General features: G+C 36.9%; 1 protein-coding gene across 10 annotated transcripts; it reads left to right on the forward strand.

The window, feature by feature from the left end:
• The first annotated feature begins 783 nt into the window (after positions 1-783).
• On the forward strand, positions 784-13,966 carry LOC117569796 (troponin I). Of its 10 annotated transcripts, XM_052006482.1 has the most exons (10): positions 784-921; positions 2,955-2,990; positions 3,464-3,649; positions 3,886-4,014; positions 4,082-4,205; positions 9,458-9,558; positions 12,655-12,698; positions 12,772-12,913; positions 13,105-13,147; positions 13,482-13,966. In XM_052006482.1, coding segments are annotated over exons 2-10 (786 nt in total). In that variant the 5' UTR covers positions 784-921; positions 2,955-2,975; the 3' UTR covers positions 13,484-13,966. The 10 variants fall into 10 exon arrangements, with proteins under 10 accessions (XP_051862442.1, XP_051862433.1, XP_051862439.1 ...); XM_052006473.1 differs by lacking the exons at positions 9,458-9,558; positions 13,105-13,147 and adding an exon at positions 5,732-5,832; XM_052006479.1 differs by lacking the exons at positions 9,458-9,558; positions 13,105-13,147 and adding an exon at positions 7,949-8,049.
• The last annotated feature ends 2,830 nt before the right edge of the window (positions 13,967-16,796 follow it).

Here is a 16,796-nt window from a genome sequence, read left to right on the forward strand (position 1 = left end):
CGCAACGTTTGTCAAATTGTTTGGCTTTCGCTATTGTTTGCATGCCTGGTTAATTGCATATGGAGGCCGCCATCAAAGACAACGACGACGGTGGCGAGAGAATCGTATCGCTGGCCCACTCAACTGAACCGCTCAACTGGAGCAAACTTATTTTTATACATGCATTGAATTCCAAGCGGCTCCGCTTACATAGCCAACACACACACACGCACATTATGTGATACACACACACACACACACACACACACACACATGCACACACATTTGCTTTGGCTGGTTTCTCCAAGTGCCTTGCAGCAGGCAGCATAAAGTCGAGTCGTTGGCCACTGGCTGATCGCAGAGCGCAGCGCCAGCAACAACAACAACAGCAACAACAACAACTAGAGAAACAACAAGAACAACAAGAGAAGCAACACCAACACCATGAAAACGTGGGCAACACATTTTTCGGTATCCATTTCGATTTGGGTTGCCAGCGCCGTCTATTTTTAGGATGTGCGCCCAGATACAGACACATAGCCACAAATACATATGCACGTTCGTCCCTCTCGCTCACTCACACACGTTTGCCTTCTCGCTCACTCCCACTCTAGCTCTCTCTCTCTCTGCTTGGTGGTGTGCACAGCGAGAGCAAGCGTCCAAAATACAGTCGAAGGACGGGCAGGTGGGCGGATAGATATCGATGCGTGTATGTGTATGCATGCATATGTGTATCCATGTGTGTGTGTGTGTGTGTGTGGCGAATCCGAATCTGAATCGGATTCCGAATCGGTATCTGTATCCATCGGTTGGCCGCCACTAGAATATAGTCTGCCGTGGATCGTCGGACCGTTCAGTCTTTTTGTGTCGTTCAGTACCATCCGATTCGTGTGATCGACAGCATCGCTCAATTTTTTTTCTTTTTTTTCTAATTCCTTGAAGGTGAGTGTGGGTTGCTGCTCTGGCCACAAGTTTTTTTTCTCTGGCACAAAAGAAATGCAACAAAATATGCAAAGCATATCAAAGCAAATCCATACTTGTTCCAAAATAATAACCATGATCAGCAAAAAAGAAAAAGAAAACGAAAAAGAAAAAGAAAAACTTCAGCTGCATCGACTGCATAAAAAAACCAAAAAAATAAATTCAATCGACATTCAACAACAATGCAAAAAAAAAAAACCAACAACAAATTGTGTGCAACGAACAAAAACAAAAGAACAAGAAAACTTTTGAATGAACAACGCGTGCGTGTGACAATCTAACGACTTTATATCCTCCATATCTCCATATATCATGGATATAACTCAACACATTTTTTTTCTAGTTACTTTTTTTTGCGTATTTTTTTTTACAATATTTTTTTCAAGTGCTCCAAAAAAGTACGACAGCAAAAGCGTAGCCAAGGATTAACAAAGCAAAAATGCGCTTTCATCAAATGTTTTGAGAAAAGAAGAGATTTGATTTTCTTTTTGAAATTGAATACGAATTTGATTTTCGAATTTTTGAAATGTTCGATTCATAATTCGCAACGATTATGTAAGGAGTGTGATACATATGCGCACAGACATCTATATCTCTGTGTGTGTGTGTGCGTGTGTGTGTGTGCGTGCAAAAGCTAAAAATGTAGCTGTCAGATACAAGAGACAGCCACACAGATACAGATACAGATACAGATACAGAAGCGAGCAGCTAGCAGCGAATAAGCCAAAAGCCAAGTCAGCAGCAACAACAACAGCAACAGCAACAGCGACAGCGGCAACTGCCCCAAAATAGAAATGTGCCATTGTATACACACACACACACACAGATATATGTATATATATATATTCGTACGCAGATATATATACGCATATATACTATGAATATATAGAAAAAAAAGATTTGAAATTGAACCGACGGACTTCGCGCTGAACTTGGAAATTTCGAAACTCAACTGCTTTAGCCATAAAGTTGTTGGTTATAAAGCTGACGATCAGTTTGAAAAATTATAGAAAGCATAACTTTACTACATATATTCGAGTAAATTCTCGGTGTATAGATAGCACTCAATATCTAAGATTATTTCTATATATATTTTCGAATTCCATTTTGAATTTGCGAAGCTTTTGTTATTGTTATTGCGTCAAGGCAAAGCTTTGGCACTTTTAAGCTTTTTCGACGCGTCCTTCAGTGAAATTACTAATATAGTAAATACTCAATTTAGTTGACCCATTTGGCTTGACTTGTCTAGGTTCAGCTGTCGTTAAGGTTTGGCAGCTACAAGTTCAGCAATGCCATGAACGAGAGAGCATAATCATCAAGTATCTGGCTAATCAATGGACTTGATCAATCACTTGCTTCGGTGGTTGCATTAGCTTTAGCACAGCTTTCGCGTGAGTGAGCTTTTCTGCTGTGCGTAACGAGCTTTCGTTCTCGTTCTCGTTCTCGCTCTCATTCCCATTCTCACCTTTTGTAATTGGATATCGATAGGCAAAAAAAAAATATTAGTTGTGTCTCGCTCGCACCTGCCAGCAGAGTGGCAGCAGTGAGAGCGAGAGAGTGCGAGAGCGAGCGTGCGATCAGCAGGCGGCCCCCCCATATACGGTGCGGCAACGCTGGCGTATACGTAATCTGTTTATCTATATGCATTGCGCATACGCACTGTGTGCTCGCCCCCGCCACATGGATGTATGTGTCTGCGTGTGTGTGTGTTCCGTCTAGTGTATGTATGTCGATGTAGAAGCAGTAGAAATCAGGCTATTATTTTGGATTTATGGAACATTTTGTACAAGCCAATTAAGCGACAGCCTGTCGCTTCACCCACACACCCCCTCTCTTTCTGAGTGTGTGTGTGTGTGGGTGTGTGTGTGTGTATGTGTGTCGTGATGATGTCATGCAACATCAGCATCAGCAACAGCAGCATCAACATCACAGCTTCTGTTAGTTGCATTCACTAATCATTCAACCGTTGTGCTCGACTCTTTCTCTACTTGCAGTAACTAAAAACACAAATCAAAATGGCTGATGATGAGGTGAGGTAAGTATCGCTGAACCAGCAAACCAGCTTTGTCTAGAGACATAACTAACTAAACTTCCATTTCGCAGTTAACAGTGTTAAAAGTGCAAAAATAGTGTGTGTGTGATCATTTTGGAGAATCGAACTCTGCTGCGCCGAGGGAGTTACAACTGTTGAGGTGAGTAAGAGATGCATAATCTATGGCCAAGCTTAACACTAACTTAGTCTAAGGCTTTCTCACGCTGCAACTAGTTCCATTTTGCTTTCACAGATTTGCTTGCAGAGACAAGAAACAAGAAACAAGAGACAAGAGAGCTCAGCAGACGCGATAACAGGGGAAACAGTCGTCAAGTGATCAATGTCTATGATGATTGTTTGTCGTTTGTCCTGTTTTGTCTTGTCTTGTTGTGCTGTCTTCAACGTCTTTTTATGTTTTATTCTTTTCCATTTCAAATGATATTTATACCCTCTCTCTCTTTGTGATTGCAGAAAAAGGCAGCAGCAGCGGCGCCAGCTCCAGCTGCAGCTGCACCAGCTGCCAATGGCAAAGCTGCAGCGGCTCCAGCTGCTAATGGCAAAGCGGCAGCGGCGCCGGCGGCCAATGGCAAAGCGGCGGCAGCAGCGCCCGCCGGGCCCCCCAAGGATCCCAATGATCCGAAAGTGAAGGCCGAGGAGGTACACTGGTGTACGTGTAGCCGTGCCTTAAGCAATCGGCAATCGGCAATCGCCTCAGCGTCCAACAAGTTGTGATCTCGCCACTCCTCCCTCCCCCTCGTTTTCCAAATTGTTCAACGAATCGTATATCTGCAAAGATATAATCACCATTATGCGTGTGCCATCTAAATGTTGTGCATCAGCGAGAGCGTTGATTGATTGATCGAATGTTATTCCCCTCCCCCTCCTTTTTGCAGGCTAAGAAGGCTAAACAGGCTGAGATCGAGCGCAAGCGTGCTGAGGTGCGCAAGCGTATGGAGGAAGCCTCCAAGGCCAAGAAGGCCAAGAAGGGTTTCATGACCCCAGAAAGGAAGAAGAAACTCCGGGTAAGTGTCCAATGTTTTGTCGCATCTTGGTTTCCATCCACTTATCATTATTCATTCTGCTTTGCAGTTGTTGCTGCGCAAGAAAGCCGCTGAGGAATTGAAGAAAGAACAGGAACGCAAAGCGGCTGAACGTAGACGCATCATTGAAGAACGTTGCGGCAGCCCAAGGAATCTCAGTGATGCCAGCGAAGGTAAGTCTCTGCGGTCCAAGCGAATCAAATCCAACAAATTTTGAATTGAAAACCCAAAAAAAAAAGAAATGGCGTAAATTAAACTTTTTATAGAACTATGAAATAATAATCGAGAAAAGCATAGAAATGAATATAAAAAATGCGTAAAAGAAAAGTGAAGAGTGAACAGCAAAAGTAAATTGAAGGCAACTTTGAATTTGCTTTTGCTGTTCTCCTCATCATATCTAAAAAGAAAAGAAAAGCAATGCAAAAGAAAAAACAATGCAAACGAAAAACGAAAAAAAATGATGCATAAACATTAAATTCTACAAAGTGTCATCTATCATCACTCACACACACACACACACTTACACATGCACACTGGAAAAAAAACCGATGAAAATTGTAAAGAAATGAACAACAAGTTGCGCTCCACACACACACACACAGACACACACACATAAGCACAAGCACACACACACATACACCTAAACATAGAGAAACGCGTACACAAGAAAAGCATTTGATATGTATTTAAATATGTCTATTTTTCTCTCTCTCTCTCTCTCTCCAATCTATATTTCCCTGTGTCCCGTATTCCCAAAACACACACATACACATACACAATCACGCCCATGTCCACAATGATTGTATATGTATCTATCCCAACACAAACACACAAACACACACACTCACAAATATATTTGCAATTGTATCCGTGTATCTGGGCTGCAGATACACTGAAAACCCTGATTAAGCAACACTATGACAGGATTAATAAATTGGAGGACCAGAAATATGATCTTGAGTATGTTGTTAAGCGCAAGGATGTTGAGGTACACACAAACAAAATCATACATACATATTTACATATATATAGAGTATATCTATGAGTGCGAATCGCATTCGTTTCACATACTATATATCAAAATCAAAACTACTTAACTTAACACTTACAACTACAATCATAAGAGCAATAGCTAAATGGCTAAAGCAAAAGCAGCAAACACCTTCTCTCTCTCTCTCTCTCTCTCTGTCTCTCTCTATACACATATATATCTATATTTATCTCTATATTCTGCAGCTAATTCTAAAATCTCAATTACAACATACTTATATGTACAATTGCTGTCTACTCACTCTTGTATAATACACTCTTAATTCTCAAGCAAAAATTTAACCAACAACTGATCAACAACAAAAGTCCCTTGTATATATGGAAGTATATATCGTATATTTAACCCAACTTAATGATCTCAGTATTACCAAACAACTCTTTTAGCTCTCGTCGCGCTCTCTATCCCGTCCATTCTCTCTCTCTTTCACTCTTTGTCTCCGTCTCTGTCTCTGGGAAGTCGTATCATATGCAACAAAAACTACACAACCAAAGAAAACAAAACACCCCAAAAGCAACACTTGATCTACACCCGTTTTACACCCTTTGTTTCACACCCAACACTCACACACACCTCGACACACACACACACACACAAGTTGGCGTCGTTGTCGAGAAATCTCGCGACTCACTCGTTTTTGAACATTCGCAGATACACTACAGAAAGTTTGTCAGGATTATTACAGTAAGATACTGAAATTGGAGTCTGAGAAATACGATGTGGAGCACGAGGTAGCCAGAAAGGATTATGAGGCAAGCGTTGCACCCGATTCACTCAATATTTGTTGCAATTCTCTTGTTTTCTAGAAAACAACAAAAAAAAAAAAAAAACAGAATTCAGAATCAAAACCAAACAGAGAACTTGAGTCGTACTCTATTTTTTCTTGCCGTAGTCTCGTAGAATAATTACGTTTTTTTTTTGTGAAAAACTGTTAATAACCACTCGTAAAATGCTCCACGCACACACACACACTCCGACACACACACACGCACACACATTTCGGATCGTAGTACAAAATTTACACCCGATGCACCTGAAAAAATATATGCAAATATTTCAAAGATGCCGGCACCAAAGCGCCATCTGGCGGCCATCCCCTCTTCTATCTCTCTCTCTCTCTTTTGTTTGTCTCTCTCACTCTCAGCGTGTGTGTGTATTCGACTGGGGCATCCTGTAGCTGTAGATCACATTGATTTTTTTGAGCATAGTAGTAGTTAACCCACAATAGTATTTTTGTCCATTGATTATTTTTGTATTTTGGATGAGAGCAATGCAAGTTTTGAATCGAAAATGCCATCAAGAGAGCGCACTTTCAAAATTTGATATCCCTCTTTGAATTTGAATTTTGGTGAACAAAAACCCGACAAACGAAAACGCCAAAAACTATTCAAGTAAATAAAACCAAACCAAAAAATAAAGAGTATCCTTTCTGCCATTAACCCAAAGTTAACTCTATCAGCTTGAGGTCACGACTCGATTCCCAATTAAATAATAATATATGGGTCGACCGAAGATAACTCGCTGCTTTTACTAAAACATCTCCGAAAAAAAGAAAACCAACAGCTGACAACCTTGACAGAACTTTTCGTCATGTGACCAGCTATTTTGCTTTTTGAGCTTGGCTACTCGCTACTTTTTTTGGCTGGCCATCATGATTTTGTTTTTTTCTTTGATTGATGTGCCGCCATTTAGATTAAGCAATTTAACAAGTTTTTAGTTATAAATCTGTGTGTGTCTTTTTTGTCGTAGAACACGTAGAGGCTGTTGTTATTTTGTATTTTGTATACAGCTTTTACTAAAACCCAATTACAACGAACAACGAATAACGAGTAACGAGTAATGAGTAACGAGTAACTAAGAAACCAGCTATGAGTAAACGGGGTCTGCCATTTAGTTGTTAAGCAGGGTCTATCACTTATCCACCTCAAGCACAGACACAACCACTGCCACAGCCACAAGCACAAGCACAACAACAACAACAACAACCACTACAATAGCAACAACCACAACAACAACAACAACAAGTACCACAACAACAGACACCTCATGAAAACACACACAAAACAAAATGTAGCGCACTACACAACAAAAAAAAAAAGAAAAAAGAAAACAGAAAAATAAAGAAACGTAATGACAATAATAATGACAATGAAAATCAAAATGAATATGAATATGATAAAGCCAATGATAATGATAATGCCAAAGCACATTATTATGTATTTATGTATATGCAATTCGTATGAATAGGTGAATAGAGCTAAGGATAAAGTTCAATAACTGACTTTGATATTAATCTTGTATTCCTTCTCTTTCTCTGACACGCGCCGAACAACGCGCGTAACATGTGCGTCGTCTCTGTCACTCCTTCACAAAATCTATCGATCTCTCACTGTCTCTCTCTATCTCTCTCTCTCTCTTTCACTCTCTATCTTTCTCTCTTATTCTATATCCTTCTTTCACTATCACCCGAAATCTCTCGCATAATACAACTTTCATTCAACATAAACAACTATTTGTCTCTCTTCCTCTCTCTCTCTCTCTCTTTCACACACTTTTCTCTTTATATAACTATCTGTCTTTTTCTTATATCCGCATCAATCTGCGTAACTTTTTGCACATACATTTACACTGCAATGACTATGACAATACACTCTTACACACACACACACACACACACACACACACTATATCACAAACACACACTCTCTCTCTCTCTCACTCACTCTCTCACCAACACACGCACACACGCACACTCGAACTTGATTATCGTTTTGCGATTGAACGTAACGCGGTTACGTCAACTTGGACTATTTACGTTACGCATACCGATACCGATAACGATTACCGATTACTTTACCGATACCACAGCCGAACTGCAAACAATATGCAAACAATATTGGCAACGCGTTTACGAATTGGAGGGCGATAAATTTGATTTAGAGCACGTGCAGAAAGTCAAAGCACAAGAGGTAAATTCCAAACAAATTTTGCCTTGCACCCAAAAAACAAAAAATCAATTCAAGAAAACAATATACAAATATGCCAAAACAAAAAAAAAAAACCAAATATTTAAACACAAAATACCGAATTACCAACAAGCAAATACCAAAACAAATGAGCAACCAAAATGCGAATGTTTTTTTTTTCTTAATTATTATTATTACAATTGAATTCAACAATTATTATACTATTATAATATATAAAAAGCAACAACAGCAACTACAACAAAACAGCAACAACAACAACTACAGCAATAATAATAATCACTACAATAATCATAATTATAATAATTATAATAACTATTCTATTTTTTTTGCCCTTGATATTTAATTTTTTATCTGAATATTTCTTAATAATATTTTTTTAGTTCATTCTTTTTCTTTCTTCTTGAAACCTAATTTTTGATATTGTTTTTAACTGCTCTAAACTTTAAAAACAAAGTACAACCATACAAAAACAATAAAAAAAAACAAATTTCTTATTTAATATTTGCATATATAAATACATATATATAAATATATAAGGCGCACGATACTAAGCAAATCGGCGCGAGCTTTGAACTCTGCAAATCGGGAGACCCCCTCCAGAGAAACGTTGATCAGGATTTTGAATTTGATATCTAAACAAAACGAGAGCTAACTGTTGATCCTGGACTCTCTCTCTCTCTCTCAGAGGTTGTCTCTCTCATTACAACAGACTTCGGCTTTGGCTCGAAGCTAAAGTTAATGCAGATACTTAAAAACAAAAAAAAACTTCAATTAATAGTGACTATCAACTAAACCTGCCGAATGAGTCTATCTCTTTCTCTCTCTCTCTATCTATATTTCTGCGTTATTCTATCAAAATCTATTTTGTCCGACTATGGAGTATTTTTCGCTCAAATGATCAATTTTCAAACCACAATTATAACATATACCAAATACCATAACCAACAACAACAGTATAAAGACATTTCTCAGACCCGAACGTTGCGCCCCCATTCCAACAAAAAAAAACAAAATATATATATAAAAAAAAAAGGTTCACCCGAAACTCAATTCTATTTTTCAATTCAAATCAATTCTCGAAATGAAAGAAAACTTACCGAACACATAACATCTAATGAAGCTGCATCAAATGCTAAAAAAAAAAGAATGAAAACAAAACGATAAAAGAAATAAACTGATTATATAATTATGATATTTGCATATACATATATGGTAGATATAAATTTATAAAAACAATATAAACAAAAAACATGAAAGTTATTTCTAGTTCTTTAAGATTCGTAGTGACAAAGTAAACCGTAAAAAAAATAATGTAAAAACGTCGAAACAACGACAAACAAACAAAAAAAAAGAAAAACAAAACAAATACCCCAAAAATATGTTTTTACAGGCGAATTGCAAGAGATTTGCGAAGAGTATTACGAGCGTATGTATATTTGTGAAGGCCAGAAATGGGATCTGGAATACGAAGTCAGGAAAAAAGACTGGGAGGTACTGCAACAATTTTCAATTCAATTCAATTTAAAACAAATATCCATATATATATGTTTACAATATATATGAACCAAACATATCTCAAAAAAAAAAAACAAAAAAAAAATACAAACTCTAAATACAAAAGAAAAAAACAAAACAGACAAATGCAACATAAAATTTTGTTAGTACCATGTTTAATTTTCCGGTATGCGCTCATGTCATGTTCAAACAAAAGTTCTTGAATATTTTTTTTCTTTATTAAATTATTGTGTCTCTTTCTTGTATCTGTTTCCTTAATTGTTCACATTCAAACCAAAAAAAAAAAAAAAAACAACTCAAATACGTATTTATACATATTATGTACAACATATAAATGGTTCTTTATTATTCTTACTACTCTTTGTTCGATTTTCAAGTTTTTAATGCCGTTCTTAATCTCATGTTACCTTTAATTAAAAATCAAAAAAAAAACAACAAATTCAAAACGGAAACACAATCCAATCAACAACCAAACTAAAAAGAAAAAAAGAAAAGAAAAGATAATAAGTGTGAGTTGAAAATTGCCATAGAGAACTGCAGCAACAGACGCCATCAATCAGTCAATCAGTCAATCAATCAATCGAACAAACTTCATAATAAAAAGACAAGTTTATCGCCTCACGCTACGTACAGTTAAAGAGATTTAGATATATATTTTTATATTGGCCAAAGTGAGGTTAGATTCTTCGGTCAACGACTCCAAAAAGAAAAAAAAAATCGACTTTGACTGCATTTTGAGGCTGTTTAGATTTAGATTGAGATTCTTGCGATTTACTGCACATTCCATTTGGCAATCGAAGCACTCACATTGCACATTGTACACAAACAAAAACACTGCAAAAAAAAAACGAAAAAAAAACAAAAATTCTTTTGTTTTTCGATATTCACTAGATCTGTTATTTCTTTTGAAAATTTTCAAATTGTTGCACACCAAAATTTCTGACATTGTTTTGTGTTTTCTTCTTCGCTACTTCTTCTTAATAATATATATGAAATATATATATCTAAATTTTGTTTAATTGTGTTTTTCATTCTGTGATAATTTGTTTGTTTCGCTGACGCGTCATCTGCACCTACTTTTGTTGCCTCTGTCTGTGCGTCCGTTGACAACAACAACAACAACAACACAAGCACGAGAACACACCCACACACAAGACACGTTGACACACTAATTTCGACACAATCAGAAACAGACAAAGTAATATACAATCTTACTACAATATAAAGCAACAACAACAATTAAATTAAAGCACGCGCGCGCACAAATGTAGGCAATGGTTATTTTATTAAAAGTTCTGCATGTGCACTTGTCAAAAGCAGCAGCAATGCCACACACACACACATACGCACACACACACACACAACTAGTCAACAGCAAAACCACAGACAATAATTAAATAACCACAACAACAACGTGTACACAACCTGCCCCTGCCTTTGCAACAATGAAAGCAGCAAGAACAAACAAATAAGGGGCAAGCACAACTTTACAACACACAGAACCTGTGCGCTGGAACCTATCAACCAAAAAGTTTCAAATCCACTTCGACCTCAACCGCACGCACTTCATTGTAAATAATGTAATGTGTGTAATGACGATTAAATAAAAACATTGTATCGTTCGTTTAACTAGCTCGCTCTCTTTCTATCTGACGCTCGCCTTAACCTTAAAAAAAAGGAAGAAAAGAAAAAAAAAAGAGAAAAACAGAAAAAAAACAGCAAAGCAACATTAATTATTATTATAATTGAGAAAAGCGTAAAATCCAAGCAATTGAAGAGCATAAAAGCCAAGCGTCGATTTTCTTAAGTTCTTAACTTGATTTCACAACCAGAAAAGAAAGAAATTCAAATGAAAAGACTAATAATGATAATAATGGAAGGGGAAATAGGGGCTGATTCTGATTTGTGTCCAAGTGTCGGTTCGCTTTAACCAGCTACCGCTAATCATTGCCACCGCTGTCCACTAAATGTTACCGTTACCGATTTACCGTTCTACCGATTTACCGATTCACCGTTCTACTACCGATAACACGTTCTGTTATATTGAACCCGAACAAAATTATAAAAAAAATATATATATAATATAAAAGCTTAACAAACAAATGAAAGACATGAAGAAGCAAATGAAAAGAAACACATCACAAAATGCAGAAAAATATTGATCGACAATTTGATATATATTTTTGTGTACAATATTATTAGTTGTAATTCAGTCAGTCAATCAATCAATCAATGTTTGTAATGTATGTGGCATGCTGTGCAGTACCTCAGGCCCCAGATCCGTACGCTCAGGTGTGTTAGGTACCAATCCATAATAAATAATAGGTCACAAAATTTGTCAACGCAATAATATCGTATATAAAATAAATGAAATGCTCTCTAAAGCAATGAATGATAAGAAAAAGCAAAATGAAAATGAAAACGAAACAAAAAGCAAAAGAAAATTAAGAATTATGAAGAGAAATCGACATTTGGATGTTATGCTGTTCAATCGACAAAAACAAAAAACAAAAAAACAAAAAAACAAAAACCAAACAAATAAAATAAGAAAACCAAACCAGTCAAAGAAAGAAACCGACCTTAGAACCAACGCTCCTCCGATGTCCCGTTAAAACAACCGTTATACCAACAAGCAACAAATTAAATCAAATAAATCAAAAAAAAAAAAAATTGCGAATTGTGCCTCGTAACTTAATCTAGCTCGTTCTTCCGCATGCTCTAACTCGCAATCTAGTATAAATGATCTGAATCTGCACTTGAATGTTTCAGTTTTAGTTTTAGTTTTAGAGATAGCTGTAAGTTTAACTCCCCGCTTGCTCCCGCTTGCATCTTGTTTTCCTTGAGAACTAGAAATAAAACAACTACTAAATGTTGCAAAATCCACGCTATGATGCATGCTTATATTGATTTTGATTTTGATATTCAAGTAGTTTGCCACATTTAGATTATATGTCAATTGAACCAAATAGTTTGAACTTTAGATACATTTTATATTCATAATTAACTTGATGTATTTCTCTCTTCCTCTTCAATTCTCTCTCTCTCACACACACACGCTGCGATCAACCATAGATCAACGATCTCAATGCCCAAGTTAACGATCTTCGTGGCAAATTGTAAGTTTAATCCACAACATTTTCCATATCGAATTAGAATCTAATTTGAATTTGATTTACATCTTTTGTGCAGCGTTAAGCCAGCCTTGAAGAAGGTCTCCAAATACGAAAACAAATTCGCCAAGCTGCAGAAGAAGGCTGCTGAATTCAACTTCCGCAACCAACTTAAGGTGGTCAAGAAGAAGGAGTTCACATTGGAGGAGGAAGAGAAGGAGGTAAGTGATGCGTTAATAATCTTGATTAGAGCTACGATTACGTATACGCAATATTAAGTAAATGAAATGCAACGACTAGTGAATAAACTAGCCGAATGTGAACTTAAACTTTATAATTGATCTGCTATATATCTATCCATACTGCAATCAATCTTCAAACGCAATATAAAATCGGCGCAAACGCTCTATAGAAAAAGATAAAAGATGCCGCTACTCTAAAAACAGCCAAAAAGTGTAAGAATGTGTAATGTGTGTTTATGTTAAGCACCAAGTGTCCTCTCTCTCGTCACTCTCTGTCTCTCTCTCTCTCTTTCTGTTTCTCTTTCTTTCTGTCTCAATGTACTTTTATGTATTTATTTCACATGTTGTTTATCTGTAATACACACACACTCTTTAGTATAGTAGAATATTATATGTAGAATGTAGTTGTCGTCGTAGTGCCCAGCACAGTTGAATCCGGAATGTTCTGGTTAAATGTTAAGCCCCAATTTGAGGACCATTCACTAATGCCTTCGTTTTACTTTCATGTGATGCTGCATCTGCTGCTGGATGATTGTGAACTCTGCAGAAGAAACCCGACTGGTCCAAGGGCAAGCCCGGCGATGCCAAGGTAAAGGAGGAGGTTGAGGCCGAAGCTTAAGTGTCTACGTCCAGTAGTGTCCACTGAACCCGTGACTCCCGCCCTAAACAAAATAATAATTCAACAAAAAATATTCACAACAATATTATCTGAAGCAAAATACTATCAATCAATATACGTGTATATATTCTCATTATATATATATCTATATGTTATAACTATGTACAACGCAGATATATGGCATACATATCTTTATATATCTATATATTTGGGTGTGTACATATGAAATAAACAACCGCTACAGCTTAATCAGAAAACATTACAAAAAAAAACACCAGCTACAAATAATTCAAGTCAAGGATTCAAACAACATTCAAACATCTGAACGATTTGATGAATTATTTTTTATTATATTTCATTAATTACAAATTCTATTTTTTAATGTAAATTAAACTAAATTACAAAAAAAAGAATCGCCCGTCGTATACCTTCTTTTCAGTTCTTGTCGATGTCGATGTTAATATAAAAGCTGTTTTCAACAGTTTAAAAGTAAAATTCTTTTCGTTCAAGTATCTCAAGTCTGGCATGTTTTTCAAATACGAACTAACGAAGTTCGGAATAATTTCTTTTAGTTTTCCACACTATCAATTTACATTTTATTTTATTGTGGCACATTTATAGTAGCGAGTAATCCATAGGTGAGCACAGTTTGCAGTTCCTTGGGCACGCTTACACGCATTTGTTTCTTTGCTGAGATTCCTTTAGACATCGTTTTGCACTGCACTTGCGATATCACCGTCTCAACAATCTGAGCACCTGGCTATGAGGAATGTCGTTCGAATCGAACCTTCGATCCACTGATACGGTTCTGGTTCTGGTTTTGTGTTACAGGAACAGGCACCCGAGACGCCAGCCCCGGCATAGCTAATACCTCTTACGACATCAGCTGCTCTGGCAAATTGTTCTCAATTCGCTCACCCACAAGTATTTTTTTCATTTTAGCAAATTGTAATAAAGTTTACATCTTTATGAAAACAACAACTAAATAAATACATTTTAAACTCATAAAACGAAATATTGCTGTGTTCTCTTTCAACTGTATTAAAATAGGTCTTCGGGCTCTTACCTTTGATAGGAACCGGCAAGAAAACGAAACCCTTAAACACAAACATAATTTTTAGTCTGATTAATTTTGTTTTTGCCAAATGTCTGCCAAGTCGTTAAGGATTGGTATAGAAAAATAGTCAACAATTTCAATAATTCACTGCATCTCGGTCAGAAAGGATGATCGCTATGTCCTTTGGCACAAGGATTGCTCTTACAAACACAAACTGATCCAAGTCTAGCACTAGCTATAAAGATTCAATTGTAATTTGTAGCCTCGTTACCAACGTCTTAATAGCGCCATCTATGGTTCATGGACGCAATGAGTATTTAAATTTGTGCAGCCTGAAAGTATACTACAATTATTTGCTGGGCATGCGTTATTTGAAATTTGCGCGCAATGCTGTTAAAATAGTGTAGCATACTTTTAGGAGTGAAAATTGCCGACACTAAATAAGCAAGTGACTTACTCTATTTCTGCTCGCTACTAATTTATGTTCGCCTGGTATTTCATCTGCTCACTTGGTTCTTTTTGTAGTTTACGGCTGCTTCAAGTGGCCAAGCACAGGCATCAAATGATGGCAAAAACTGACTAGTCAGCGAATGAAATACTAGGCGAACATAAATCAGAAGCAAGCAAAACTACAGCAAGTCACCTACTAAATTAGTGACGTCAAAATTAAAAATTTGAAAGTAACCCACAAAATTAAAAACAAATCCGTCAATAGTCAAAAATAATCATTTCTCGGTCATTTGAAGGACGACCGCGATGTCCTTTGGCACAAGAATATATCTAGTAAATTCAAACCGATTGGCATACTAAAAAGGACGAAAATCCTTACAGGATCCGAGATAAAAGTACACAGAAAAGAGGCTATCACTTGTGAATGTCCTTGCGTATGTCCTGGAAAGCGATAAGTCAATCGATGGGTATTAATAAGCCCTATTAACTGCCCAAAGGACATTCCAATTGTCCTCGTAGTTCTCGAGTTATCCTTTGGCCCTTGGACCAAAAAATTCCAAATCTTGTATCCTTAGAAGATCCTATAATTTGTTGATGCCAATCGATGGAGGAGGTCCTTGCGATCCTGGCAATACGCGTCCTTTGAAAATCCGACAGGATATGGCCGCAATATATTCAATTTTCAAAAAATGACCCCAGCTGAACCCTCAAAGTATGCTATACAAAGTTTAATTTTTTGGCGCCAGTTTCAAATTTAAAAATTGCATAAATAACGTTTAGCATTATTGTAAAATATTATATTTTTGCAGCATACTTTAAGGAGCGAAAGTTGCTGCCACTAAATAAGCAAGTGACTTGCTGTAGTTTTGCTTGCTACTGATTTATGTTCGCCTGGTATTTCATCTGCTCACTTGGTACTTTTCGTCGTTCGCGGCTGCTTCAAGTGGCCAAGCACAGGCATCAAATGATGGCAAAAACTGACCAGTCAGCGACTGAAATACTAGGCGAACATAAATCAGAAGCAAGCAAAACTACAGCAAGTCACCTACTAAATTAGTGACGTCAACCACTTGTGCGCCAATTAAAAATTAAAAATTTGAAAGTAACCGACAAAATTAAAAACAAATCCGTCAAAAGTCTAAAATAATTATATCTCGGTCATTTGAAGGACGACCGCGGTGTCCTTTGGCACAAGAATATATCTAGTAAATTCAAACCGATTGACATACTAAAAAGGACGAAAATCCTTACAGGATCCGAGATAAAAGTACACAGAAAAGAGGCTATCACTTGTGAATGTCCTTGCGTATGTCCTGGCAAGCGATATATCAATCGATGGGTATTAATAAGCCCTATTAACTGCCCAAAGGACATTCTAATTGTCCTTGTAGTTCTCGAGTTATCCTTTGGCCCTTGGACCAAAAAATTCCAAATCTTCTTAGGATAGAAGATCCTATAGTTTGTTGATGCCAATCGATGGAGGAGGTCCTTGCGATCCTGACAATATGTGTCCTTTGAAAATCCGACAGGATATGGCCGCAATATATTCAATTTTCAAAAAAAGACCCCAGCTGAACCCTCAAAGTATGCTACACAAAATTTAATTTTTTAGCTTTATTGTAAAATATTATATTTTTGCAGCATACTTTAGGGAGCGAAAGTTGCTGCCACTAAATAAGCAAGTGACTTGCTGTATTTCTGCTTGCTACTGATTTATGTTCGCCTGGTATTTCATC

Source organism: Drosophila albomicans, chromosome X (assembly GCF_009650485.2).
Source record: "Drosophila albomicans strain 15112-1751.03 chromosome X, ASM965048v2, whole genome shotgun sequence".
Classification (NCBI taxonomy): Eukaryota; Metazoa; Arthropoda; class Insecta; order Diptera; family Drosophilidae; genus Drosophila; species Drosophila albomicans.